Genomic DNA, 26,552 nt, shown 5'->3' on the forward strand with positions numbered 1-26,552 from the left:
ACCTGGACAGCAATTCCCAGCTTGCAAGAGAGACTTCCGGGATTCTGGGGAGAAGGCTGACTGTTCATTTCTTAATGTTGATGGAAGAGAACATTTACTTTCTGTAAAAGCCATTGGTGCTCCCCAATACCATGAACCTGGAGCCCTGAAGCTTTAGTTTATTCTTCCTGTGGCTGTTCTATTGGATAGCACTGCTCCCAAGCCAGCAGGGAAAGGTTGGGGGGCATTGGTTTTCCTCCACTGAAGACAATTTGAGACCAACTCTTCCAACAACCCTCCAATCTGAGCCCCACTTTAGGATCTGCTTTGTGCCAGTGGCCACTACAGGCCTCCTTTGCTATGGGGTCTCAAGTGGACCATGCAGAGTTTTATTCTTCAAGTTGCTTGCTAGCAATGCCTTATTTTGCCACCATGGCTTAAGAAGGCATAGCAGTTTATGCCCAAAAACAATAACTTTGCATTACACGACCTGTGGTAGCGGCCGTATAGTTACGGTTAAGTTGCTCCGCTTGTAAGGAGAGTACTTTTTGGGCGGCTTGTAACTCCACCCCCCCCCCCCCCGGACGAATCCTTAAACTTTGCAAAAAAAGTATATGGCCTGCTCTGAAATTTGCTTGGCAAGTTTGGTGAGGTTTAGTCAAGGGGGGGCAAAGTTATATGTGGGGGTGACCCGAAACATTTCCTTTTTTATTTTTAAAATGTTTTTATTTTTTTTTGTTGCATAGACACAATGGAAAAAGGTTTTGCTCATGCCTACGGCCCAAACCGCTGGACAGATTTTCACCAGATTTGTGGCAGCTTGGTCCCGAAATGGTGTAAATCCGTCCAGTAGTTTATTTTTTATTTTTTATTTTTTTTAAACGACCAAAACGTAGGTCAAAAAGATTTGTGATAGCTGTCTGGTCCGTGGAACCACTTCCCTGTTCGGTCCGCGGATGGGCATTCGGTTGGCCTAGACGGTTAGGGACGTCATTGGACGCGCCCCCTGATTGAATGCTGAAAAGTGTGAAGGGCGTCAGATTTTTGGAAACGCCTGCCATGTTGTATTCGCAGACATCCGCCGGTGTCCAGGAACACTGCAGTTAAAACATACATTGTACTTGACAAACTTCGCAAACAATCTCTGGGCAGGTGGGGGGTGATGAGGGTGGGATGGGATATGTCCATAAGAAGCCAAAAAGCAGATGTTTTCACCCCCTAAGTCCGCAAACGGTCCATGTTCGCAGACATTTCGGATATTGGGGCATCTCTGCCTATTTCTGCATTACAGGGTTGGTGAAAAGCAGTTCTTGGATGGCTTATAACTTTGGCATCACTCAATGAAACTGGAGGACATTTTGGAATTTCATTCTAGACCTGATTCTGAATGGTTTTGGAAAGTGTGGAGTGGTTTTGTTAAGAGGGAACACATTTAGAGGGCGTCGGTCCCAAAATATTGTTAAGGCTTATAAATGTGGTGCCATTTGACAAATCTGCACACAGGTTTGCAAAACAATTTCAAATTTAGATGTAAATGTTTTTACAAAGTTTGGTGGGATTTTCTCAAGAGGAGGCTAAATTAGGGGGCTCAACATTTTTAGATGGCTTTATAATTTTGTTGCCGTTTGACAAATGTGGACAAATGTTTCCAGGAAAGACTAAATGGATTTTGTCAAGTGGGGCTAAGTTATATGACTATTGTATGTACACACATTTTGACACTTTTGAAAAAATAAAACACAAGCCAACTTGTAGAAGGAACATTGGCAAGGACCTTAAAGCATGGTTTTGCAAATGTGCGGTTTTTTATTTTTTGATGTAATGTAGGTACAAAAAATAGTGATATATCTTTGTTGACTCTGGTATAGCCAGTGGCCATCGGCAGGGGCCAGATTGTCCGGGTCATGGTATAAGGTTGTGACCCGGACAATCTGGCTACTGGGCATGACCGTGAGCGATGGAAAATTGTGTAAGTGGCCATGTCCACCTAGGACCGGCTACTTGGTAAAGTTATTCGAAAGTTGGATAGGTTTGAAAGGGAAAACAAAATGTGCTCGTGGTCATATGGTCATGGGGTTCTGTCTTCGCCTTCTACAGGCTGCCATGGAAAGGGAAGAAGGGCTCTTTACGGAGCCCCGCCTTCCCATTCCAAAGTGGCCATCTTGGAAAAAGATTTTCCTTCCTACAGCGGGATGCCGCTGCAGGAAGATAAATCTATTTTGCAGCACCCCTGGTTCCCACTTTTGGGAACCAGGGGTGCTAATGGCCTTTACCCCCCATTGCATGGGCTGCCATGGAGGATAATGCTCCCGAGCCCTCGTTATTTATTTGTAACGCGCCGAAGCCCAGGGCTATGCCCAAAGTGCATCTGCGCGCCCTGGCATCAGGGCGCGCAGATGCACTTCGCTTGGGCTGATAACTTGTGCTGCCGGGACGTTATCCCCCGTACCAGTCCCTGTAACGGGGGATGAATGCCACATTTCCATTAGCGTAACACAAAATGCTAATGGAAATGTTGGAAAAATGTATTGAGTCTATGTACTTTACTGAAAAATGTAAAGTAGATGGGGTCCACAAGGGTTTTTTTATTTTAGTTTTTTTATTTAAATGTGAAAGGTGGCTCCAAAAAAAAATGGATAAAGGGACGTTATGGTTACAGGTAAAACCGAAAAACCTCAGAAAATCACCAGTTATGGTAAGCTAAGCAACTAAAACTCGTGCCACCACCGCGCACTGCTAAGGCAAACATCCAGGACATCAGATGACATCACAAATATTCTTGATGACATCACTGACCTCACATGTGAAATTAATTTGATGTGCCTACAAGGGGTTGTGTTCATAATATTGATAACAAGACGTCAGGGGCGTTCGGGAGACCTATCATGAACTAATTAATCTATTAAAGAATGTTACCGAAATAAAACTGCATTTGGGTGTGGTTACTAATACAGGAACCTAATTATACATAGACAAAGGCAATGGCTGCAGCATGCACCATAGAAGTACAATATTTATAATCTAGTAATTTGGATAGTAAAATAAGGAATGTGATTTTATCAGAGTTTTGAGTAATGTTAAGCATGTAATAACTAGCTAACAATTCAAGACACATACAGGGAAACTAAAGTAAGGAAGAAAGAAACGGCATCATCAGAAAAATGTTAATAACATTAAAGTATATCTTCATGTATACAAATGAATTGTGTGTTTGAGGCATGCCTATTGCCCCATGTACGTGCACCACGAGCTGAGATCAAACCCTAAGGAAAGTACTTAAAGAACATATGACAAGGTTAACGTCTAGATATACAGCACCTTTTCAATTTTAATATTCTGACTGCCAATGAACAGAAAACCTGGCCTATATATGGTAGTGAAAAAAAACAAGTGGGCAATAGATGTGATGTCATCAGTGATGTCCTCTTTGATGTCCTGTTGCTTAGCTTACCATAACTGGCAATTTTTTTGGAGTTTTTTTTGGTTTTACTTGTAAGCATAATGTCCCTTTTTCAATGCATTTTCATTGAATTTCATACGTTTTTATAGGGCAACTTAACCATATTGAAGTCATGGCCTAAAGACTTCAAGCCTCTTTTCATTCTTGGTGGATCTTCATTCAGTCTTCCATGCAGCAGCTCCCCAGGAAGGCGAGGCTACTTATGTGGCCTGTGCTGGGGGCTTGCTAGGAGACCTCCGGCACCAGTCTCTGAATCGGATCTTCATGGCACCCCTTGTGCCACACTGATCACCCCACATGAGGTGCCCCAGTGCTCATCAAGGCTCCTCACCTGGTGCAGGGAGTCCCTGCTTCCTGTGATGTTATCTTGCATACCTTTACCGTCGAAATAGGCCCCCAAATGTGGCTAATGGACAATAGGACCAGGAAAAACCTTAATAGAACTATGGACACATGTCTAACCTTCAAAACCCAGTGTGTGTGAGCAAGGCTGCTCTTTCTGAGCTGTTTCTTGTTAAAACTCCAAATGATCGTGGAATAAATACTAGAGGTGAGATGGTGGCTGTTTGTGCCAGGTCCACTCCCCCCCCCCCCCCCTCCCTCACCCTCCCTCTCCCCCCGCACCTTAAGTATTTTGTGAATAACTATATAGGTACAGATAGAAAACTTTGATATAAAAATAGTGGAGTGCTCCAACCATCAGATGCCAAGCAGAGCAACTTGCCAGTTGTAATTGGGCTGCTTTCATGCAATGTTTTCTTTTTTTCCCCCCTTTGCCCCCTTCTCAGTCTGAAGGGAGTCACCACGACTTGAACGTGAAGGGCGCCTGGGAACAAGGCTTTACGGGCAAGGACATCGTGGTCTCCATACTCGACGACGGCATTGAGAAGAACCACCCCGACCTGGAAGGGAACTATGTGAGTACATGGATGACCCCCCCACCCCCACACAGGGATTCATGGAAGGGAACTATGTGAGTACATGGATGCCCCCCCCTCCCGCCCCCACACAGGGATTCATGGAAGGGAACTATGTGAGTACATGGATGACCCCCCCCCCGCCCCCACACAGGGATTCATGGAAGGGAACTATGTGAGTACATGGATGACCCCCCCCCCCCCCCCGCCCCCACACAGGGATTCATGGAAGGGAACTATGTGAGTACATGGATGATTCCCCCCCTCCCCCCCGCCGCATGGGGATTCGTGGAAGAGAACTACGTAAGTACATCGTTGACCCCCTAGTACTCCCCACCCCCCCCACCCCCCCCCCCCCCCACCCCCCCCCATCCCCCATCCCCCCACGCACAGGGATTCATGGAAGGGAACTATGTGAGTACATGGATGACCCCCGCCCCCGTCCCCACACAGGGATCCGTGGAAGGGAACTATGTGTACATGGATGACCCCCCCCCGCCCCACACACAGGGATTCATGGAAGGGAACTATGTGAGTACATGGATGACCCCCGCCCCCGTCCCCACACAGGGATCCGTGGAAGGGAACTATGTGTACATGGATGACCCCCCCGCCCCACACACAGGGATTCATGGAAGGGAACTGTGAGTACATTGACCCCCATCCCCTATTCACTGGCCCCTGCACAGGGATTCATGGAAGAGAACTATGTGAGTACATTGATTACCCCCCCCCTCCTTACCCCACCACACAGGGATTCATGGAAGGGAACTATGTGAGTACATTAACGACTCCCCACCCTCACGGCCCCTGCACAGGGATTCAGTAAAGCTTTCACAAGGGTTTCCAGAGCCATACGGTCATCTGGTCGCACTGACAGCAGGCATGTTGGGATGGCAGCAGGCCATATCGTGTGCATACATGTAGATGTGGGCCGATGCACGTTCAGGTTTGTATGGATATTAACACGTGCATCTGCCCGCTATGTGCACACGCGCATGCCTTCACTGACGCCCGTGACCCGGAGCAATGCAAGGGAGTGTGATTAATGTTTGCGCAACTTCAGTGTAAAGTTTGCATAAAAAGTCGGCGTCTTGTCCCACAATCACACCTGCATGCCGACGGGTACCATTGGGTACCTTGACTCTGGTTGGGCTGTGCCCCCTATACTGGCAGTGCCCGCCACAGTGCATTCTGGGTCACACGGTGGCATGGAGCGATTTGCTTCCACCCATAGGTCAGTCAGTGTAAGACATTCTAGTGAATACATTGGGTCTGAAACCAAGGAGACCGTGGCCCTGCTGAGCCGTATGTGTGTTGGAAATGTTTAAATGATCCCCGTTTCTTTGGTCCAGTTCAAGGCCTGGGTGTGTGCTTAGCCTGGGTGTGTTCAGCCATGCCCAAGAGAACAGGAGAGGAAATGCTCCCCAGGACCTGTCCGGATCTGGGGACACTTTTAAATGAGGGCGGCTTTTGAACTGTGACTCCCCCTGGAGCAATGGACGGGGCTGCTTGTATGCGCCTAGAAGCTTTAAAGGGATGGCAGTAGTAGTGTAGGAGACTGGTCTCTCTTGGGCTGTGTCTGCACTTTTCAGGGAGTTCTACTGTCTTACCTTCTCAGCCTGGAACAGGGTCCCCTTGTCCTGTAAGGAGCGCAGTGGGGGTGTAGGGTCTGCTGCCAGCTTCCCGTTGCAGGTCTAGTGGAGACAGGTGGGTGGGTGGATGGGTGGGTGGGTGTGCGTGCAAGACGCTCACTTCAGGAACGGGGTGTTGCTGTGCAACGTGGGTTTGCAACCCCCAATAGACTGACTCGGCCCTTCCTCCTTCCAAGGGTGATCAATCTAGTACCACAAGCACGTGTTGGGAGAATGCTTTAGATGAGCACGTGTAGGAGGGTGAGGGGGCTGGGGTGCTGCCAGCAGCTCTGTTCAAGGGGAGGGATTCAAGTTCTGCTCTTTCTAACAAGGAGTTCTTTCCCTGTTTCTCACACGCAGGATCCGCAGGCCAGCTTTGACGTGAACGACCAGGACTCCGACCCCCAGCCCCGGTACACGCAAATGAACGACAACCGGTGAGCCATCAAACGACACGTCATGTTTCATGGTCTATCTGACTGAGGGCGGGGAACTGCAACTTCCTGAGGACCGATCAGGCCACGCTAGACTCGAGCCCCTACCTGATGGGAGATCATGACATCCCTGCGAGCTTCTGGCACCCCCCCTTCTCTCTAGGACCGGTGTCCCCTCCCTGGGAGAGGGATTAAACCACCCATTCTAGGAAGGTCCAGCAAAGGCGCTCCTTGTGGCATCCTTGTGTTCAAGCGTGTTTGGGTCTTTGCACGTGGGCTGCAAGGCATGGTTTGTGCACTTGTGCATGTTTTTTAGCTGTTGACTGGTGGTGTTGAGCAAGGAGCCAGTCTGGAGCTTGTCATGGCGAGGAATGATGGATTGGGTAGGGTCCTGCTAATGGGGGGCACCCAGGAAAGTTACTTTGCACCCCCCTTCCTGTCTAAAGCAAACTTAACGCTATCCTTTCTGCAGCTTCTACCAGGTGTGTACCCCGGAATAGGACATGAGGAATCTGGGGTGTCATTGAATGGCAGAAGGCAATAAGTGGGTAATACTGGGTGTCGCGGACTCGCACAGCTGGTACCTTTCCATGGCCAAAGTCTCGGCCCAAGTGCAAAAGCACTGGCTTCAAGGGTGGCCCTGGAGCAGTTGCCTGCCAGGGAGGCCTGTGGCAGAGGGTGCTTGTGTGATCCGCACCCCCGTAGTAATCCTTGGGGCGCTGAACAGAGTGCGTGAGGCTCGCTGGGAAGAGGACCCCCGTGCAAGTGGGAGCCGGGCTTTGGTAGAGCTGCTCTTGCTTGTCCGTGACGAGGGAGGCGGCCTCCGCAGAAGGGACCAGAGGAGCAGACTCAGACTAGCAGAGGGTGGGGTTGGCGAGACTGGGCTCTGGGACTAGGCCGAAAGAAATGGGCGGGAAGCTGAAGGTGCCGGCCACCCGTAGACCTTGCAGGCTTATACCTTGAAATTCAGCGAGTCTTTCCAAGCATCCTATTGGCTGTTGCCAACTCAGTGGATGTAATGAGGTATTACAGCCCAGGGATGGGGGGCCGCAGCTGTAACAGGTGCCATCTGCCAACACGACAAATCTAGTCCAGAGGTGAAGCCGGAGGTTTGTAGAGCAAGGAACTGGGATTGGAACACCTGGTGCAGCCCTTTCCACCAGGGATGATATTGCAAAGTCGTGTAAAAGGTTAGAAATTAAAGCACAGTGTTGGTGAACGTGCTCAGGACCCTGAAGTGGACATGGTCCCGGCCGAGTAAGTGTTGGTGAACGTGCTCAGGACCCTGAAGTGGACATGGCCCCGGCCGAGTGTTGGTGAACGTGCTCAGGACCCTGAAGTGGACATGGCCCCGGCCGAGTGTTGGTGAACATGCTCAGGACCCTGAAGTGGACATGGTCCCGGCCGAGTGTTGGTGAACATGCTCAGGACCCTGAAGTGGACATGGTCCCGGCCGAGTGTTGGTGAACGTGCTCAGGACCCTGAAGTGGACATGGTCCCGGCCGAGTGTTGGTGAAGAGACGCTGAGCATTGGGGAGGGGTCTGGCAGAGAAACTGCTTACAATGAATCGCCAGCAATCCATGTCGTCTTGCTTCCAAGGCGAGCATGTGGCCCCTGAGCTATCCTCCCGAGACATTAGTCAGCATGGGTGATCACAGGGAATTGGCTGTTAGTACACCCGCACTGCCGGTAGCCTTAGAATCCCTTGGGCGAGTGAGCACACATGGGTGCTAAAGGCTAAGATAAATAAGAACATAAGAAAAAAGTACCTTTATTCCTGCTAGGCGCCACTTCCACGACAGGGAGTCTGCTTTCAGTGTTGATAACACCACCATCATCAAAACAGAAAAGGGGCTCCCAGTGGAAGATGCGTTGTTGCAGGCCTGAAGGCACGTTGGCAGTTGCGAATAATATACACTGAGGTGGTGGGTCGAAACTGCTGTTGGCTGCATTGCCACCTAGATTAAGTGACCCTCGCTTCACTCGGGCCCTTAACTTGGTTGTTGGACCTTTACTGTCGGGGGTCGGCCCACCACCTGGGTGTAGATCGCTTCGTTCTACCAGCTGTGCTGGTTCTTGAAGCCTACAGATTGTCCAGTGAGAATGCTTACTGAATAGTCTAAGGGCTGTAATTGATCTTTATAGACTTAGCCTGTGAGCCGTGCCAGGAGTTCTGGCCTGAAGACGGGCATCCAGGACGAGCTCGGCCAAGGGCGATTGCTCTGCACAATGAGGGGCCACAAGATGACTCTTCTCAAACTTGGGTAAAATATTCTAATGTGAATCCTTTTCTTAAAGTTATTACTCCCCCTCTTAAGTAAATCCTTCCCTAATCGCTCACTGAGGCACCGCACCCACTCTGATGTTGTTCCAGTATTGGGACTAGTACCCCCTCATCTGATGGGACTCCAGCAGGGAGTTCTGGTTCTTAATGGAGATCAAATTGAAACCTGCTTCACATAAATCCACAAAGTCGCATCAGTGTGTGTTTTCTTTTTTTTTCCCCACTAATTGCATGTGTGGCAGAAACCCAATTTCTCATTGCTAGCCTTTCCAATCTGGTACATGGGATGATCCTCATGACCGATCTACCATGTGCGATACTCGCTCTATCATGTCCGTAGATTAATGCTCATGACCGCTCTACCATGTGCATAGGTTGGTACCCATGGCCGCTCTAGCATGTGCACTGGTTGGTACTCATGGCCGCTCTAGCACGTGCATAGGTTGGTGCTCATGGCCGCTCTAGCACATGCATAGGTTGATGCTCATGGCCGCTCTCGCATGTGCATAGGTTGATACTAATGACTGCTCTAGCATGTGCACTGGTGATACTCATTACCGCTCTAGCATGTGCATAGATTGATACTCATTACCGCTCTAGCATGCGCATAGTTTGGTACTCATGGCCGCTCTAGCAGGTCCATAGGTTGATACTCATGGCCGCTCTAGCATGTGCATAGATTGATACTCATGGCCGCTCTAGCATGTGCATAGATTGATACTCATGACAGCTCTAGCATGTCCGTAGGTTAGACATGACTGCTCTAGCATGTGCGATGCTCATGGCCGCTCTAGCATGTCCGTAGGTTGATGGTCATGCCGCTCTAGCATGTCCGTAGGTTGATGGTCATGGCCGCTCTAGCATGTGCGTAGGTTGATGGTCATGGCCGCTCTAGCATGTGCATAGGTTGATGCTCATGACCGCTCTAGCATGTCCGTAGGTTAAGCATGACTGCTCTAGCATGTGCGATGCTCATGACCGCTCTAGCATGTCCGTAGGTTGATATTCATGGCCGCTCTAGCATGTGTGTCCCTGTTGCGGGACTAGGTGTGCGTGTGTTGTGGCGTTTGGAGCTTTCCTGGGTCTAGGCTTGAATGAGCAGGTGGATGTTGAGGTGAATCGCTTGAATCTTGTCTGTGCGGCAGATGTCTGAAGGCCTGAAGCCACAGCTGGATGGAAGCAGCCCATTGGCTGAGCCAGAGATGCCAAAGACGTCCTCTGTGTCTGCAGTTTGCCTTTTCCTGGTGAGGTGGTAACGCAATGCCCTTACTGACCCTCCATTCTGTGCCCGACTGCCTCCTATGCCCAGGCTTTAGTATCGGCCCCACTCTGGCATGAATCCCAGCCCAGCGAGGATCTGCCCAGGAGGCCATGGCTAGAAGGCGTTGCTGCTTCTTCAGAGTCCGCGTTACAGGGAAAATCTGGTTTGTGCGCCGCTTCCCACCCTACCTAGGGACCAGAACCGCCATTATCCATTGTTGTGTTGCTGAGGAACTGTCTGTGCTGATGGGATTTCTGAAGAGAGCCCGTGCCAGGCCCCCTTGGGGTGCAGAAAGTGATCTGGGCGCTAAGGGGACAGGGTATCCTATTCATGCGCTTCAGAAGAAAGGGATTGGACTTCGCTTGCGGAGGAATGGCACAACACTTGCGCACCAGGTTGCGCTTAGCAGCCTTCGAGTGCAGTCTGGCACCACCTCTGTGGAGACGGCTGGGTCCAGTAAAGAGGGCACGTGCAGCCCCTGTCCTCGCAAGCTGCAGATAGCTGAGGTTCCCTGCGGATCCAGTTGGCAAATCACCATGTATGGTCACAGGGGTGTTGCTAGGTCTGGAAGAGATCCGGGACTCTGGACTGGCTGGCCTTTTGGTTGTAGCCCCTGATCTTCTATCCGGGGCTATAGCCCACTCAGCACTCCCCTAGCAATGCCTGTTGTTGGTCAGTATCCTGGAGCCCCGGTGGTTTTAGAAGCTAGTTGTGCAACACTCATTTGCAAGTAGTCCCTGTTTCTCTGTGGTGAGCATTGCATAGACCGCCGTTCTTTTCTGCCTCCGGAAGCAACGGGGCACTTTACAAGTCCTAGGGGGCAGGGCTTGTATCTTTTGGCCTTTCTGTACTGGAAAGGAATTTAAGTGACAGACCGCCTGCAGGGACCCTGTGCTCGCTCTGCCCATAGGGAGGTGCCATGCTGGCACCGAGCTCCTGTTTACCTGTAGAGCCGCGGGCCCTGGCAGCAGCCTGCTGAAAGGCGCGCTAAATACTCCATCGCCACAAGGCCTGGCTTCATTCATTCAAGTAAAGAGCCTCTCGCTATTCAGGGTCTCGCCTGGGTGTTGAAGCCAATATTACTCTTTTGCTTCTGCCTGCACCCATGTGCCCCCTCCTTCTTAGAATTGGCATCAGAAACAGAGGTGCCTTGAGCATGTGTTCCATATTCCAGTTGGACCGGCCGATCTTCAGAGGCCCGTACAGTAGAGCATTGTGGCGCGGTCATTTGAGGTGGTCTTTGTGCACATGCGCGGGTCCAGTCGCCATGTCCAGAAGATGCAAGCCTCTGTGGAGGCAGTGAAGTCTTACCTTGTTGCCACAAGTCGAGCAGTGTCCCATTGCAGAGTTCTTCCTTTTCATGGGCTGTACCCTCTAGACCAAACATACCCTTCTGTAAGAGCAGCGTGCCCCCATAGAGTTGCCATTCACCAGAGAGTGAGACCCCCCCTCTGGACCCTTACCCTCTCTGCCCCAATTACTCATTTCCACAAATTCTTCCCCTTCGTACGGCCCCTGTTCCTCCCTGGGTAGATTTCTGCTTTATAAATCCTATGCATGCAGGGCCGACCCTAGGATTAGCGGGGGCTCCGTACGGCAAAAGATGTGTGGGACCCCTTTATTTGCATCGCAGATAATGTCACACAGTTGGTCCATATCTGTGGGGATCCAATAAACTGACGTTCAATATGAGTGCTAATGTTACAGTTGTTGCAATATCAGGCGTGAGGCTTATTTGGGAGTAGCCGACCGAGTGAGGTGAATCGTATGTAGAGATGGGTACCTCAAAAGAAAGTACTGTGACGAGGACGAGCAGGGCACGAAGTAATGAAGATCACCTGTAAGTAATCCAAACCTACCTAATGTCACTGCACGTTCCAAGGATGTAAGGGCAGGGATTGGCCCTGGGCCAGAGACGGCAAAGTGCTTTTGATGCAGGATAGTGCAGTCGTAAAAAAAGCCTATTTACCGGAAAGGTACCAAGGCAGTCAGAGTAAGCAATGACGCAGGTCTACAAATATCGTCAGTAGGGCTCAAGTCCAGAAAAGGTGTGTGGGGATCATTGGTGAAAGCACAGGGACTGAATGCGTCCTAAAGTGAAATACACACATTTAATTCATCTGGCCTTTCCTAATAGAAGAAAATTCAAAATAGAATTCAGCGTTGCCTTTCACAAAATGAATCCTCAGTACCCGGTAAAGAAAAAGGAAACAGCTGGAGGAGATTTTCATAGAACACTGCTGGCAAAGTATGAAAGGTGTGTGCACCTTTTAACCCCAAAATCTATATTGAAATATTCTATGGAAAGCAAAATACTAATACAAGACGAGTGCTTTGAATAAGCTTTCATGTGGTTTTGTGGCTTAATGGGTTCAAATCCTGGTGGGCGAAAACTTGGGCAATGCTGGCCTCAAAAACACCCAAGAGTGGTTGGAGTTGGCACAGTGAAAAAAGTGGGCGGATGCTGTCAACCCACATGTAAACTCAACTTGTACCCGAAAATCGGCACTGGATCAGGTATAAGCTTTTCAGTGCAGCAACCTCTTCCCACATCCATGAACCTAGTCCTCGCCACCACGTTTTGCTTTCAACAATACTCTGTTTTATGAATCGAACTTGAAAAGCACACGCATTATAATTAAAGTACTCCAGCAAAATAATCCTTATGGAAATGTTGAGTAGAGAGTACACCTTTTATTTTCACTCCATCTTGAAGACCACAAATACCAGAATGCAATTCTACAAAATTGTTTTAAAAATGGCTTGTAGGCCCCACAGGGTCTGATGGGCTGCTGGGGAGGTGGGCGACTGAAGCCCCACGGGTCTGATGGGCTGCTGGGGAGGTGGGCGGGATCTAACTGAAGCCCCACGGGTCTGATGGGCTGCTGGGGAGGTGGGCGGGATCTAACTGAAGCCCCACGGGTCTGATGGGCTGCTGGGGAGGTGGGCGGGACCCAACTGTGAGGCCCTTTTGGGTTTGATGGGCTGCTGGGGAGGTGGGCGGGATATAACTGAAGCCCCACGGGTCTGATGGGCTGCTTGGGAGGTGGGCGGGATCTAACTGAAGCCCCACGGGTCTGATGGGCTGCTTGGGAGGTGGGCGGGATCTAACTGAAGCCCCACGGGTCTGATGGGCTGCTGGGGAGGTGGGCGGGACCCAACCGTGAGGCCCTCTGGGTCTGATGGGCTGCTGGGGAGGTGGGCGGGACCCAACCGTGAGGCCCTCTGGGTTTGATGGGCTGCTGGGGCTTTGCCTTGGTCCCCCAAAGCAAAAGTGGTGTTTTTTCCATGTGTGAAGATTTTGAAAATGTGCAACTCGTGTTAGAGGTTTTTTCTTCTTCAAAGAAAATGACACCTCAAAAGGCTGCACACTATGTGGCCTTGTTCTTTCTCTCAATGTATAGAAACCTCTCCTCTCGCGGCCCCCAGAGTATCCGTGGTACCCCCCGGCCTCACTGGGGCTCCATCTCCAAGAGTAATGGTAAACGGGGCTGCCCGCAGCGGGACCCAACACCGTTTCCAGGTTTCTCTAGTGTCGACCTTCTAAGGCCATAATGGCGATCTGTGGTGGTGTTTAAGCATTACAAGGTTCCCACTATTCTGTTTCTTGTCAAGTTGAATCTGTTTTTTTCTAAATTTTTTTAGGCATGGCACCCGGTGTGCAGGCGAGGTCGCAGCGGTGGCAAACAACGGCATCTGTGGTGTAGGGGTGGCATATAACGCAAAGATCGGAGGTTGGTGAAACCATTCACTGCATTAATAGTGAAACCTTTGAGAAGTGCAGCTCTCATGGGCGTCTGAATTAGTCGAGTCCCGGGCAAGGAATGCACCTGGGAAGGATGGCCACAGAGTTGCCTTTGAGGCTTCGAAGCTTTTCACGTGAAGATCTCCTCAGCAGGCAGTTACCCTCACAGATCTATTGCTTCGGGGACTAATCTGGGCCTAGAAAGCCACCCTCACAGGCTTGCCTCTAGGGTGTCCCTTCCCCCGCTAGTTGCTGCTTTACTCCACAGGGTGGGAAGTCTGGTGTCAGTGGTGGTGGGCACAGGTGCAGAGCCCCAGGGGTGGGGGAACAACAGCCCCCTTAGTTATTTAGCCACAGGGTCGGAAACCTCCCTTTCCCCTGTAGAGAGTTTGACCGACTCCTAAGTGAGGCTGGCCGTGTCCATGCGGCTGTAGAGGAGACGCGGTTGGCTTGTAAGTCATGTATGTGCACTGCACTGGGGGTCGTGCAGTGCCACTGGTCAGCAGCCAGGATCTCAGTCCAGTGTTTCATTCTCTGAAGTTGAGTGACCAGTCCAACAGCAGAATACTGCAAAGGTAGCCCAGCCGGTTAAGGCACTGCTCGTGAGATGCTGTACGTTTAGGAGGGCATGCAAGTCCTATGCCCACCCAAATGTGCCGTACACGGGTGTGACCATGCTCCCCAAAACAGCTATTGCTCGCCCTCTGTGCCTCCGAAGGATGTCCCAAGAGCCTCTGCGTACTCAGAGGCATTGCTAGGGGGGGGACTCAGGGGAGGTATAGCCCCGGATCTTTTGGTTGTAGCCCCGGATAGAAGCTCGGGGGCTACTACCAAAAGGATATATCTAGGCCCGAATCCCGCTAATCCTGACATTAGCGTAGCCCCAGATCTTTTCCAGACCTAGAAACACCCCTGTCTGTCAGTGGTCTATAATGGAAGGTGTTCTATCGCCTGCAGGTGTGCGGATGCTGGATGGAGAGGTGACTGACGCTGTGGAGGCACGGTCGCTTGGCCTCAACCCTGACCACATCCACATCTACAGTGCCAGCTGGGGCCCGGAGGACGACGGCAAGACTGTGGATGGCCCGGCCAGATTGGCAGAAGAAGCTTTCTACAGGGGCGTCAGCCAGGTGAGAGAAACCACTGGCTTGGCCCCAGTGTTGGCTCATTGGAAGAAGTCATGGCTCATCTAGATTCTAGGATATCCTGGCAGTTTGGTGGACTGTGTGTTTTTGAACCTTTTCTTGAAGAACTTTGCAGGAAAGCCATGTATGTGCAGCGGAGGTTGGGAAAGGGCAGATGTTGCTTTCAAGAGGGAGTGATGGTCCTGTTTTAAGTTCAGGTTTGGAGTAGCCCCCACCGCCCCCCCCTTAAAAGACCAAAAGTCATCAGAGGGTTAAATGTACTTTAAGAGGAACCCCCTCCAAATGTTGCATGGTTGCAGTGGCTCGTGCTCACAGGGCTGTCCCAGGGTCTTTTTAACCTTCCAAGGCCTCATTGGGGGACCGCATCTGAAGCTGCCAGAAGCCTTTCCTCTTAGGGGAGGCACATCCGCTGGGAAGGCACCAATCCTGTCCTCGCAGGCGTGCCCATGATTAACCCGCCCCTCCCACTACAGCTCATGAATACTCCCGCATAGACACGGCTGTGGCTGTCTCACCCTCCCTGCCATGCTCTGTACCCCACCGCATTAGGTCTTGCGGCCTCACTCGAGGCTCCCCACTTCCATAAACCTGCCATCTCACTCTTCCAGTTGGGCTCCCCGGGATTGGATAAAGAGCTCCCCAGCCATATAATCAATCGGACCTGATGCTCCCTTCAAGACCCTCCTGAAGAGCCTTCAAGTTGTGGGTTCTTTTCGTTCATTGGATTCTAAAGATTGTGGGTTCAGTGATTCAAGAGATCAGACAAAGATCTTTTAAGATTCCCCAGTCCCAGGGTGGGTCGGTGCGGGAACTCTGGGTTTTCTTTCTCATTCATGGACTTGCTGACTCCCAGAATGCAGAAAATAAAACTAGGACTCGGAGGGTGTGCGGGGGGGGGGGGGTTCACTCCCATATTGAATGTGAGAACTGTCCTAACATTTGGAGCCCAACCCCACCAGAGCGAGATCTGACCAGTGCCAAATAAAATCCTGGTAGCCAAAATCAGACATTCGGAACAGGGGTCCACCCGTGAGGACCACCCGTGGACCCCTGTCCTGTCCTGGTCTTCTGATTTGTACCACGCTCCGATTATGAGAATGAACTGGGGGTGTGGAAAAGAAACCTGGAAAAATTGCTTCCGAAATTCAACTGAGATTGTGCAGTAGCGGAGTATGCGTAAATGGCTCAGAATGAGATGTCGTTGAGCGGGTATGGCGTGCAATCATTCCAGAACATGCAGCAAATCTCTGGTATCGGTCCAGTAGGATGGCAATAATCCTTGCCAATTTTAATCCAAGGCATGCTTAACATGGCCCCGGAATGCCAAAATAACTGCCCCTCCTGCCATCCAACACTTCAGTTGTGCTAGGATTCTAATACTTTCTAGCACGTCTGGCATCTAGCCATTCTGCCACACTGACCTCCCACCCCAGCCCCACCATCTCCTACTGGAGCCATAGAGGGGTTGTATCTACATGGCAACTGCTTACCAACCCTCCGTCCACCCTAGTGAGTGGCCATTGCTTGATTTCTTCTCCGGATGTTGCCGCCGAACACTTCAGGGGCCTGCGTCCGATCCACTCTGCGGTACCAGTCTCCAGCAGACGCATCACGGGCCAGAGCACTGCGTACCAGCCAAGAATAGAGGTCCTGATGAGGGCACTTTCACCCCATTTTATCTCATGTTTCCACACCTTGTATTAGGGATCGCCCATTCCCGACTGCTTTTGTTTCGCTGCTACGATTTCATGAACTTTTATTTTCTGAGGCCCCATGTTGTGTGACTCTTTCTGCAGCTTGTGGTTCCGTGGTCTCCTATTCTGCTTAGCGGCCTCCACGTGGCTTCTTGATGGCTCCACTCCTAAGTGTTCAGATGGGCGTCTAGACTCTGGCTTGGTGGACAGATTCTAGGAGGCCACCCTTGTTAGGATGCACAGAAAGCTTTGAGAGGTTTCCCAAAACCCAATCAAAGTACTTGGATGAGCAGGCTTGGTGTATTCTCAGGAGAGTGGGGGCATTGGGGCCCTCAATGAGCCCACACACTGTAATACGCAATCATTCATTATAGACAGTTATAAAGACTTATTTAGACCTTTAGAATGCACTGAAAAATGAAACTATCGGGTAGTTATATCACAAAATACTCACCAGGATGTTCAAATAATATACTTCATCAAATAACTCAACCAAAAAGTGCAGGTAGTTAATGCAGATGCCATGGTATGATGGGAACCAATCACAGGGACTATCCTAACTTTAGAAGTCTAAACCCTAAGATGAATGGGTCTTTGTGCCCAAAAGTACAGTCCAACACCATGCATCTCACAGGCATGTATTCTCCTTTAAAAAGGATGCAGTGGCGATTCGTTTTGAACTTTTCATTTAAAAGTTCAATACCAATTTACCCAACGATCGATAAGTTCTCGCCTTCCTTCCAGACCCAAGGCTAACCTGACCCAGAAAGATGAGTGGAGGGGGGAATGCAAACAAAGGCCCTCGTTGCTAATGTTATCATGGAGAATGGGGGGGGAGCACAGGCACACTGATGCTTACTTGCCCCCCTGGCTCCAATCTTCCCAGAGGTCATTATGGATTGTCCTGGGGTCGCTGGAGGCTCGATCTTCTGCTCTGTTGCGGTGGAAGGTGCCCAGTGTTTGCAGATTTGAGGAGTCTTCTGGTCGGGTGCAACTCCAAGCCCAGTCGATGAAGAAATGCAGACGTTCGCAATGCAGACGTCTTCAGGACCCTTCACAGGGTGGAGGAAGGTGAGTTCCAACGACGATCGCTGCTTGCAGACGGCAGGCGTCCTTCCAGTTCTAGTCTTGGAAGCTGCGCCAGGACAGGTTCCATTGAAGATGGGAAGCTGCAATTGGGGGAGAAGGTGACCTCTGGCACAAGCTGGAAACAAGTAAAGTTCTGTACTTGACAGCAAAGGGCAACTGTCCTGGAGAGGTAGCCTGCAAGAGAGCTGGGCAGTCCAGGGACCCTTCCAAAGGCTTTGAAAGACTAGATCCTCAAGAAGGCGTTGGGACTAGTTCCCACTAGTCCAAGAGTTGCAGGGCTTCATCAGGCCAGACACTGCCGTGGGTGCTGGACCCTGAAGAATCTTCTTCGGGTCAACGTCCTGTTCTTCGACGTAGATCTGCAGAATAGCGGCAGAGGTCGTCCTCTGATCCAAGATTTGAGCTGACAGCAAATCCAGCAATGGTAAGGTTCTGCACCATTCAAACAGCCAGTATTTGGCCAATCAGATACAACTACTGTTCTGGCACCAGTAATGTGGACTGGAACTTGACAGCTCCCACCCATTTTCTGGGCCACACGCAGGCTCACTAGCATGTGAACGCAGGAGCTTTCCCGGGCAAGTGCGTGACCTTATGAGGAGTTTCCTGACCTGGGAAGGCAGGAACAAAACCAAACCACGATATGGCAAAAGAACAAGCGAAAATCTCGTGTCGCAGCCATTTTCGGTTAGCCACGTTTAGTAGCCATACACTGTAAACACAAATGTACGCACCAAAAATAATGGTAAAAACCACAAAAAATGTTATTGCTGCCACCAGCTTGTCTTTAGGCTCACATAAAAGTAACCAAAAATCCTAAGTGTAAAAGGCTAGGGTAATACAAATGTATCCCGATTGCACTGCATTGTAAGAGGCTGTGTGCAAGGTTAAAGTTACCAAAAGGCAAACTTGGTTTCCCAGCACTGATGGTTTGAAGGACAAGTCAGTTTCCCCATCACAATAAGCAATAGTCAGGGCACGGCTTCACTTCCCAGTAAAAAGTCAGATCAAAAGCAAAGCCGAAACAATGGGGTTCCACAAACTTTGCAGGAAAGTTCCAGAAAGAAAATCTTACCGAACACTAAGGAGGGAACTAGCCAATCAGATGGAAGCAACCAGTATATGACAATCCTGCTAATCCCCCTTCACGCCATTCCCGCTCCCTCAAATACTTGAACTACTTTATCTCACTTTCCCGCCCTGTAACGGTGTGTGTTCCCAGGGGCATGTGAACCGCTTGTATTTCGTGACGGGGGTTCATGCAATCCGCTTACAGGTCATGATCGACTGCCCCGACACCATCACTACGAACACATTCATTGGGGGACGTCATTTCTTTAGTCTGCCCCAGGGTTCTTGAGTCTCATTAGTGTCTTTCCAATCACCTGTTCACTAAATGCACGCACATATGCAGGCAAGGACCACGGCGAAGAGGGTCGGGCCGAGGGTGGCAGTTACCATGGAGATGAGGGTGGGACCAGATCAATTGGTCTCTGATTTAGAGGTAAACTGGGAGGTTGTGGAACTTGGCCAAATTTGGTTTCTAGTGAAGTGTGTGTGTGTGTGTGTGTGGGGGAGGAAGGGGGGGTCGGCAATATAGGCCGATTCATCTTGGCGATGTAGAAATAATAGTGATTTGGGAACTGTGTTCTAGGGTTTTCCATGTTCTGGCTGCATTTTCCACTTGTGCTGGTGAACTTATTCCACTTCTATGGATCATAATTCCTGGTTCTTTCCAGCTCTGACTGGCCTAACGTTTGTGGTTCCCCAATGTTATGGCACTTGACGTGGCGACCGCTGAAGGAGGCTGGGCTGTTTGACTGCCAGCGTTCGAGCCTGCGATTGCATGTTGCGCGATTGCATGTTGCGCAATTGCATGTTTGTGCACTTGCAGCTGTGATTGCATGTGCAGTTCACATTTTCTTCCTATTTTTAATGCAAAAATCCAAACTGTGCAGACCTACCTTGAACGGCTACTACCTGTTTTAGCACAGCAGTGTTTTGAAAGTTGTAAGTTGCCATTAAAAAGCAACTCGTTGGCAAGTGATCCTGTGATGGTCATATTCGAACTTCCTCAGAGATGTTGCGCGCTCTGCGCTGCGTGGCATTACCACGATGTTACTTAAGAATTGCCAAAAGGGGGTGGATTTGCAAAAACGCCCGGACTGTCCCTTGGCAGGAATCCCTGGGGGGCATGTAGTGTGGATGGGAAACTATTGAAATCGCTTTTGTCTCTGGGAACAGTAACTGGCCAGCACTAGAGAAGAGTATGGCCGCTTCAGTCTCTGGGAACAGTAACTGGCCAGGACTAGAGAAGAGTATGGCCGCTTCAGTCTCTGGGAACAGTAACTGGCCAGGACTAGAGAAGAGTATGGCCGCTTCAGTCTCTGGGAACAGTAACTGGCCAGCACTAGAGAAGAGTATGGCCGCTTCAGTCTCTGGGAACAGTAACTGGCCAGCACTAGAGAAGAGTATGGCCGCTTCAGTCTCTGGGAACAAGTATGGCCGCTTCAGTCTCTGGGAACAAGTATGGCCGCTTCAGTCACTGGGAACAGTAACTGGCCAGGACTAGAGAAGAGTATGGCCGCTTCAGTCTCTGGGAACAGTAACTGGCCAGGACTAGAGAAGAGTATGGTCGAACTGCTTCAGTGTTTGATTAATTGTTTTGGTAAAATGTCTTTTTTGTCTTCTATATGAAGCATCTCCTACTTGAAAGGAGCATGTAAGTCCTTTTATAAATCACAAGTACAGAAAAAGATGGGGCTTTTCTCAACCTAATCGGGGGCATCTGCTAAGATGCCTGGGTCGGCCTTAATGTTGTGGCCTTTAATGAGAAATCCGTGTTTGACTCCATCTAGAGGTACATGAAGGGTGGGCCAGCCCTCCACGCTACGATGACGTGAGTCTGGCTCCAGGCTAGGCAGGTAGCTCTGCACCGGGGGGGGGGGGGGGGGGGCGCCTTGGCTGGTTGGGGTTACAGGCCGCCGGGTTCTGTAGGAGCAGGTGGTGCACGTACTTATCGCACCAGACGTCCCAGCCTTGTAGACCTGGAAGACCCCAGGTAGTGGCCACTCCTGCCCAATAGATGCCCTTTCACTCTTCAGCATTTAACCATCTTCAATGTCTGACGTCATGGGGTGGGGGGAGGGGGCTTTACTAAGAACAATCCATGTTCCTTTTCTTGTTTTTATGTAGTTTTGGAAACGTCTAAACAGACGCATGAGTGGTTTGTGCACTGAAGTGGCCTTCTACAAAATCCTTTACGAGTCTGAAAGAAGATACACCACGTGGGGACAGTGTAGCGCTGTGAAGCTCAGGCTATTCTGCAGTAGCGCAGTGAAGGCTGTTCCTAGCACCGATGTGTGTGTGCCCCGTTAATAGTGTTTCTGGAGCAGCTGCACTTTTCACTCTCTTTTGGGGGGGTCTTTAGCTTGGGTGTTTTTACGTTAGTCTCTTTTTTGTAGGTACCCAGTACTGTGATGCCAGCTTGCCGAGTCTGCCTTCTCCATCACTCACCTACTCCCCCCATCTTTGTTCCTCGCGCAGGGCCGCGGCTCTCTGGGCTCCATCTTTGTGTGGGCGTCTGGGAACGGAGGAAGGGAGCACGACAGCTGCAACTGTGACGGCTACACTAACAGCATCTACACGCTGTCAATCAGCAGCACCACGCAGTACGGCAACGTGCCGTGGTACAGCGAAGCCTGCTCCTCCACGCTGGCCACCACCTACAGCAGCGGCAACCAGAACGAGAAGCAGATTGTGAGTATTGCCCTTGCACGGGGCCCCCTTTCCCTTCAGTCTTGTGACCCTCACCAACCACAATTTATCTCCCATCATCCATGTGCATGTATCAAAAAGCCCAGGCGAGCGCACGGATGTTCCATTTCCTCCCAGTACTGTTCCCGTTTGTTTAAAGTGGCTCTTCCACCAATAGCCGCACTGCCAGCGGCCCGCCTTTCCTGGGAACTGGCCGGTAAGGCTGGTCTGATGCCAAGCAGCTCTGGCAGGACCTGGTCCGGGCACAGAGGAGTTCCTGGAAGCGTATCTTGCACCATTCATTTCTATCCGTTGAAGAAACGCTGCGGTCGCCTCTTCCGGAACACTCTGAACTCTAGCCAGGAGTGGCTGTAAAGTGTCCTGGAGGCCCAATATTAAGCTTCAAATCGATCCACTTGAATCGAACAGATCTAGCTTCTGGTTTGATGGTGACCTGTGGCGCTGAGGCAACTCTTGGTGTAGTCCTTGACACCGGAGCCTGGAAGCCATTCCCTGTTTTTCACGGGGTGAACCCTTTTCCTCCTGCCTTCCTCCACCCACCAGATAGTGTCTCTGTCCAGATTTGGCCTCCGATTTCCTTGCGAGACTCTAGTCCTCTAGCTTGCTGCCCCCAGAACCCCAGCTCTCCTCCCATCACCTGATCTTTCCATGACCGCCTGGCGAGAATGCCAACGTCTCTGGTTCTGATCTGTGCTTGAAAACCTTCCTTAGAAAGTTGGTTCTGCTACATACGGGATTGGCCATTATCCTAGCATTGATATCCTTCTGGTCACCCCACGTTTGATCGGCGTACCCAACTTGAAACCCACCCAAGCCCGCAGATATGACCTGTGGTGACTATAATTGAGGTTCCGCCAGAAGAAACCGCCTGTGAATCATCGCCGAAGGCGCTCTCAAGGGGTGTCCATATCGCTGAGATGGGCTTCTGTGATGAGGGTGCGTCGCGGAGCTGGGTCGTTTCTCATATTGCTTTTCCAGTGTCCCCGTGTCCCCATCTGGCTCGAGGCTGCGCGGTCTGCCTACCGCAGCAATCAATTTCCACTCTCCTCCTTCAAGTCTGTTAGATTTGTCTGTCGAGTGAAATATTCCTACAATAGCTGGACTCGAGCCTCCTCGAGACCCAGCTGCCCAAGTGGACGCCGGCTTTAGCCTCTTTGAAAATGCTCTATTGGAAAAAAACACTTTGATAATGCACACACAGTGTGATTACTTTCCAATTACACAAATGTTGAATTTAAGATAAAACATCTGAGGAACAGCGTCCCTCTCCCCTCACCAAATAGATGTAGGCTAAGACTTCTTAGTGGAAACAGGGTTTAATTTAATTGTTTTTTTAGAACGCGCCTAATACTGAGTTGGGTTTCTAAGCGCGGATCTGTTGCGCTGCTTGGTCTTGCTTCCAAGACCAGAGCGTTGCCCCTGTGCTGTCCTCCTTTCACTCTCATGCAATGTTGGTCCTTGCAGTGGTCACGTGCCCTGACCTTGTGGCAGCAGGGTTGCATCCATCGGTAGACAGGGGGGTTATTCTTGCATTGCATCGAGGTTCCCTCCGTAAACATCGTTTCGCCAACATGGCTTCTTCAGGAGATCTACTGCGATCCGCAGCTGGATCGACCGAATACAGCATGTAGTTTAAGCAGCAAGACAGCTCAGTGAGTGAAGTCTCCTCCCCCCAGGTTATGCCCAACCTGCATTCAGCGCTTTGACTCCCAGCAGGTTGAAAGGGTGCCACATTTAGTGGGGCAAGTAACTTGAGGCACTAGTGGCTGTTACCACGAGGCAGTGCATAACTGTTATTTGTGCAATTCTGGAGTAAGGCCATGGTGATTTTCCCAAGATGTTCGCATTTTGACCCTCATCCTGGAATACATGCTCCCATGAAGGTTCTGCAGGTTGCACAGAATTTTGTCCTTGACCCCTCTGGCACTGGGAGCAAGGGACTTTTTTTATTTTTGTTTTAAGAGCATGAAACCAACGAAGGCGCATTCGTTCTGCCCACACTTTCAGCCTTTGGAACTTCATAGTCCTTTCTGGCGATTCTTGTGTAGTCCAGGCAAGCCATGACTACCTGTTTTGACAATCCTCGCTGTATTTGTGTTGCAGAGTAGGTGCAGCAAAGCAAGAGGTGATGGCTGGAAGGTTTGGAATTAATCTCAACCTCTGGCATTGCTCTGGGCGACCCTCCAGACCCTCGTTCTTTGCCTGCCAAGCCATTACAGAAGGGAACGCATATTTATTTGCATTTTTAAAGCGCTCACACAGCACGCGGGCATCGAGGCACTGTTATAGGAATGTTTGCAGGTCATAGGCATAGAAGTAGGACTACTGTAAATACAAATGAAACTGTAGTCCTACTTCTATGTTGCTGGCCTTTTGCCGGGGCGGCGATGGTGTGCTCTCACAGGCACACTCCTCTCATTGGGTGAGAGCGCCGGGGAGGGGAGGAAATGGGGGCGTGAAAAGCATTACACGCCCTCATTCGCGCAGGAAGAGTTGCACCGGAACCCGATTTCGAAATCTGTTCCCGGCAAAAACCTGGACTGTAGCCACTCAGCTTGCAAGCCCCGGGACCCTGGGAAGAAGGGCGATTTCCCCAGACTGTCCCGGGAAAACCCTACCTCTCCCCGACCCTTCCGTCTTTTCATGGCATAACACCTTTTTCTCCCTTCCTCCTTCAGCCTTTTCTTTTTCTTCACAAATTACCCGTTTTTATTCGATCAAACATCTGTGTTTTCATTCTCGCCGAACAGTGTTTCTTGGCCTCCAGATCTTCAGAACACAAGTTTTACTCACTAACCCGTGCACTGCGGAGGGATTAAAGTTGCAGACGCTTGCTTACATGCTCGCTTACACGAAGGTTGCACGTGAACCAATGGCACGCACTGCCTGCTGTCACATGCACGCTTACACGAAGGTTGCACGTGAACCAATGGCAGGCAGTGTCTGCTGTCACATGCTCGCTTACACGAAGGTTGCACGTGAACCAATGGCACGCACTGCCTGCTGTCACATGCACGCTTACACGAAGGTTGCACGTGAACCAATGGCAGGCAGTGTCTGCTGTCACATGCTCGCTTACACGAAGGTTGCACGTGAACCAATGGCACGCACTGCCTGCTGTCACATGCACGCTTACACGAAGGTTGCACGTGAACCAATGGCACGCAGTGTCTGCTGTCACATGCTCGCTTACACGAAGGTTGCACGTGAACCAATGGCACGCAGTGCGTGAACCAATGGCACGCAGTGTTTGCTGGCACATGCTCGCTTACACGAAGGTTGCACGTGAACCAATGCACGCACTGCCTGCTGTCACATGCACGCTTACACGAAGGTTGCACGTGAACCAATGGCACGCAGTGTCTGCTGTCACATGCTCGCTTACACGAAGGTTGCACGTGAACCAATGGCACGCAGTGCGTGAACCAATGGCACGCAGTGTTTGCTGGCACATGCTCGCTTACACGAAGGTTGCACGTGAACCAATGCACGCACTGCCTGCTGTCACATGCACGCTTACACAAAGGTTGCACGTGAACCAATGGCACGCACTGCCTGCTGTCACATGCACGCTTACACAAAGGTTGCACGTGAACCAATGGCACGCAGTGTCTGCTGTCACATGCTCGCTTACACGAAGGTTGCACGTGAACCAATGGCACGCAGTGCGTGAACCAATGGCACGCAGTGTTTGCTGGCACATGCTCGCTTACACGAAGGTTGCACGTGAACCAATGGCACGCACTGCCTGCTGTCACATGCACGCTTACACGAAGGTTGCACGTGAACCAATGGCCCGCAGTGTCTGCTGGCACATGCTCGCTTACACGAAGGTTGCACGTGAACCAATGGCACGCACTGCCTGCTGTCACATGCACGCTTACACGAAGGTTGCACGTGAACCAATGGCACGCAGTGTCTGCTGTCACATGCTCGCTTACACGAAGGTTGCACGTGAACCAATGGCACGCAGTGCGTGAACCAATGGCACGCAGTGTTTGCTGGCACATGCTCGCTTACACGAAGGTTGCACGTGAACCAATGCACGCACTGCCTGCTGTCACATGCACGCTTACACAAAGGTTGCACGTGAACCAATGGCACGCACGGCCTGCTGTCACATGCACGCTTACACGAAGGTTGCACGTGAACCAATGGCACGCAGTGTCTGCTGTCACATGCTCGCTTACACGAAGGTTGCACGTGAACCAATGGCACGCAGTGCGTGAACCAATGGCACGCAGTGTTTGCTGGCACATGCTCGCTTACACGAAGGTTGCACGTGAACCAATGGCACGCACTGCCTGCTGTCACATGCACGCTTACACGAAGGTTGCACGTGAACCAATGGCCCGCAGTGTCTGCTGGCACATGCTCGCTTACACGAAGGTTGCACGTGAACCAATGGCACGCACTGCCTGCTGTCACATGCACGCTTACACGAAGGTTGCACGTGAACCAATGGCACGCACTGCCTGCTGTCACATGCTCGCTTACACAAAGGTTGCACGTGAACCAATGGCACGCACTGCCTGCTGTCACATGCACGCTTACACGAAGGTTGCACGTGAACCAATGGCACGCAGTGTCTGCTGTCACATGCTCGCTTACACGAAGGTTGCACGTGAACCAATGGCACGCAGTGCGTGAACCAATGGCACGCAGTGTTTGCTGGCACATGCTCGCTTACACGAAGGTTGCACGTGAACCAATGCACGCACTGCCTGCTGTCACATGCACGCTTACACAAAGGTTGCACGTGAACCAATGGCACGCACTGCCTGCTGTCACATGCACGCTTACACGAAGGTTGCACGTGAACCAATGGCACGCAGTGTCTGCTGTCACATGCTCGCTTACACGAAGGTTGCACGTGAACCAATGGCACGCAGTGCGTGAACCAATGGCACGCAGTGTTTGCTGGCACATGCTCGCTTACACGAAGGTTGCACGTGAACCAATGGCACGCACTGCCTGCTGTCACATGCACGCTTACACGAAGGTTGCACGTGAACCAATGGCCCGCAGTGTCTGCTGGCACATGCTCGCTTACACGAAGGTTGCACGTGAACCAATGGCACGCACTGCCTGCTGTCACATGCACGCTTACACGAAGGTTGCACGTGAACAAA

The 26,552-nt window shown here is 50.9% G+C and overlaps 1 protein-coding gene across 1 annotated transcript in view; it reads left to right on the forward strand.

The window, feature by feature from the left end:
- The window catches only part of FURIN (furin, paired basic amino acid cleaving enzyme), a 369,732-nt gene that overhangs the window by 285,284 nt on the left and 57,896 nt on the right, over nt 1-26,552 (forward strand). The window contains exons 5-9 of the mRNA XM_069625185.1: nt 4,228-4,356; nt 6,351-6,427; nt 13,616-13,704; nt 14,673-14,845; nt 21,190-21,402. Of these exons, the coding sequence (XP_069481286.1) occupies nt 4,228-4,356; nt 6,351-6,427; nt 13,616-13,704; nt 14,673-14,845; nt 21,190-21,402 (681 nt within the window). The remainder of the gene's footprint in view (nt 1-4,227; nt 4,357-6,350; nt 6,428-13,615; nt 13,705-14,672; nt 14,846-21,189; nt 21,403-26,552) is intronic.

This window comes from Ambystoma mexicanum, chromosome 11, assembly GCF_040938575.1.
Source record: "Ambystoma mexicanum isolate Mex_15411 chromosome 11, UKY_AmexF1_1, whole genome shotgun sequence".
NCBI classification, from domain to species: domain Eukaryota; kingdom Metazoa; phylum Chordata; class Amphibia; order Caudata; family Ambystomatidae; genus Ambystoma; species Ambystoma mexicanum.